We start from the raw sequence: 2,810 nt of genomic DNA, 5'->3' as shown, positions 1-2,810 counted from the left end.
GGAGCTTCGTTTAGTGGAGCGGTTTTTAATCTCGCTACGACTGTAATTGGTGCTGGTATCATGGCTTTGCCTGCTACGATGAAGATACTTGGGCTTGTACTTGGAATCATTATGATTGTTGTTATGGCTTTCTTGACTGATGCCTCCATTGAGTTCTTGCTTAGGTTTAGTAAAGCTGGCAAGAATCGATCTTATGGTGGTTTGATGGGTGGTTCTTTTGGTAATCCTGGAAGGATTTTGCTTCAAGTCGCTGTTTTAGTTAACAACATCGGTGTTTTGATTGTCTACATGATCATCATTGGTATTGTAAAATCATCTCCTTGTTTTTTTCTAGATTCTGATCATTTGTTGTTGCTACTACTGTGGTTGTTGAATCTTTTTTTTTTCTTTTGTGTGTTTGAAGGTGATGTGTTGGCTGGAAAGACAGAAGATGGAACCCACCATTTCGGTGTTCTTGAAGGATGGTTCGGTCACCATTGGTGGAACGGAAGAGCTGCTGTTCTTCTTATTACAACTCTTGGTGTGTTTGCTCCTTTGGCTTGCTTCAAGCGAATTGGTTAGTGTTTTTGAGTTCGAATACGAATTGTCTGATTCTTTCCTTTTGTCGTAGATATTCCTAGAATGAGATGGGGACTGTGTTACTTTGTATCTTTAGTCCTGATGTATAATGATGCTTTTTCTTTGCAGATTCTTTGAAATTTACATCTGCCTTATCGGTAGCTCTGGCGGTTGTGTTTCTCATCATCACAGCGGGAATTTCGATTATGAAGTTGATCAGTGGTGGCGTGGCAATGCCAAGATTGCTACCAGATGTTACTGACTTAACATCCTTTTGGAATCTTTTCACAGTTGTGCCCGTTCTTGTCACAGCATTTATTTGCCATTACAATAGTATGTATCTGAGTTGTTATTTTGAAAGCATAGCTTTGATGAATAATAAAAAAAAAACAAAAAAAAAAACTCATGTGTTATTGGTTTTGCTTGATTTGTTGCAGTTCACAGCATACAGAACGAGCTCGAAGACCCTACTCAGATAAGACCTGTTGTCAGATCAGCACTTATGCTCTGCTCATCTGTTTACATAATGACAAGTATTTTTGGGTTCCTCTTGTTTGGCGATGATACTCTTGATGACGTCCTTGCAAACTTTGACACCGATCTTGGAATCCCTTTTGGCTCGGTCCTTAATGATGCGGTTCGAGTTAGCTATGCGCTTCATCTGATGCTTGTATTCCCAATTGTTTTCTACCCTCTACGGATTAACATTGACGGGCTCTTGTTCCCTTCTGCTCGATCATTAACTTCCTCAAATGTGAGGTTCGGTTGCCTCACTGCCGGTCTCATTTCTGTAATCTTCTTGGGTGCAAACTTCATCCCAAGCATTTGGGATGCTTTCCAATTCACTGGAGCAACTGCAGCCGTTTGTCTCGGCTTCATCTTCCCAGCTTCTATTATTCTAAAGTAAGTTGATTGTTTATATATATATATATATATATATATATATATATCTACACACAATCTTTAAGCAGGTTTGTTTTTTTGGTAATTTATTTTGATTTTTATGTTGTTGTTGCAGGGATCGTCATAGCAAAGCAACAAACAGGGACACGACCTTAGCCATTTTCATGATCGTTCTTGCGGTATTGTCCAATGCAATTGCCATTTACAGTGATGCTTATGCGTTATTCAAGAAGAACGCACCTCGTGAGTAAATCTTGGCCGAGAAAGTTGTGTAATATCGTGTTTCTGGATGAAGGGAAGAAAAAGAAAACATTCGTTTTTTCTTCTATGTGAGATCGAATAATGAAGAAGACGAGACTTCTCTTCTCTATATGTTTGTACCATTGTTGTTGAGTGTTCTAAGCGGACTTTTTCCTTGCTTCTTGATAGATACCACCTTGAGTGTTGTTTATAGAAACTCTGTATAAAATGTAATGAAGATATATATTTTTATTTTTTCATGGCTCTGATTTGATTGCTTCATATTACCAATTGCGACAGTTGGTGCTCCTTGGCAGGAAGGCGATATTTATGGTGTCTATAATCTAAATGAGCCAGCATGCATTGTAGATTTCTCATACATTAAGTGTCAAGTACGCGTAGCATATTCTGATTTGTTGTAACCAAAATCAAGCTTTTGAAATCCAGCAGGACTTGTTAAATTTCAAAACACAAGAGGAAGTAAGTGGCAAAGAGATAACAAACCATCAAACAATTATAATTAGATGTTTTGAATCCATGTGTGAGTGAGTGTCTATGTGTGTTCATGTTTCTTCTTTCACCTCACTTGGTTGTTGTTGTAGGCTTGAAACAGTCTATGTTGCAAAATCCTACTGATCTTATCATCTCCCCAAACCTGTCATCAAGTGATCAAACATCACAATCATCATATGACCAAATCATGTAAATCTGAGAAACTGTTTTTTTACCTGTCAATGCTATTCCTCCCTTTCTCTGGTTGTAGCTGCAGTTCCGTGGAATTACTCGGTTTCTGAGACCCATCAACGCTTTTTCTCGTTCTTTCTCTCTTATCAACGCTAGCCCTCGCTTTATCTGTACTCAACTTCGGCATCTCTCTTTGGTCCATGCTTGTTCTTGATTTCTCTCTTTGATCTGTGCTCGGTCTTGCAGGTTCTCTAATATCAGTACTGCTCCTCGCCTTCTCTGTTTGTGGCACAGGTCCGTTTCTAAGATGAGGTGATTTCTCAATTGCCGACACAAATTTCCTTAAATGTTTTATGTATTGCGGGTATAGCTCCAAGTCACAGTGGTTTCCTCCTTTGATCCAAAGCGGTTCATATTTTTCTTTA

The 2,810-nt window shown here is 38.8% G+C and overlaps 2 protein-coding genes across 7 annotated transcripts in view; one reads left to right on the top strand and one right to left on the bottom strand.

Moving 5' to 3' along the window:
• The window catches only part of LOC104780208 (sodium-coupled neutral amino acid transporter 3), a 4,326-nt gene extending 2,371 nt beyond the window's left edge, over window positions 1-1,955 (top strand). Inside the window, exons 3-7 of one of the 3 annotated variants that reach the window (XM_010504708.2) lie at window positions 50-301; window positions 404-556; window positions 688-891; window positions 996-1,461; window positions 1,577-1,955. In XM_010504708.2, coding sequence (XP_010503010.1) covers window positions 50-301; window positions 404-556; window positions 688-891; window positions 996-1,461; window positions 1,577-1,712 — 1,211 coding nt within the window. In that variant the 3' untranslated portion in view covers window positions 1,713-1,955. Of the gene's footprint in view, window positions 1-6; window positions 302-403; window positions 557-687; window positions 892-995; window positions 1,462-1,576 lie in introns of those variants that run through there. The other 2 variants (XM_019244594.1, XM_010504709.2) reach the window with 2 other exon arrangements.
• Window positions 2,083-2,810, bottom strand: part of LOC104780207 (protein ABHD17B-like) — a 3,963-nt gene continuing 3,235 nt past the window's right edge. For 2 of the 4 annotated variants that reach the window (XM_010504703.2, XM_010504704.2), the window contains 2 exons: window positions 2,430-2,801; window positions 2,083-2,356 (listed from right to left, as the gene is read on the bottom strand). In XM_010504703.2, coding sequence (XP_010503005.1) covers window positions 2,284-2,356; window positions 2,430-2,801 — 445 coding nt within the window. In that variant the 3' untranslated portion in view covers window positions 2,083-2,283. The remainder of the gene's footprint in view (window positions 2,357-2,429; window positions 2,802-2,810) is intronic. The other 2 variants (XM_019244595.1, XM_010504705.2) reach the window with 2 other exon arrangements.

This window comes from Camelina sativa, chromosome 4 (assembly GCF_000633955.1).
Source record: "Camelina sativa cultivar DH55 chromosome 4, Cs, whole genome shotgun sequence".
Classification (NCBI taxonomy): domain Eukaryota; kingdom Viridiplantae; phylum Streptophyta; class Magnoliopsida; order Brassicales; family Brassicaceae; genus Camelina; species Camelina sativa.
Note: the sequence above shows the minus strand (reverse complement) of the source record. Positions and strands in the feature narration are given on the sequence as shown.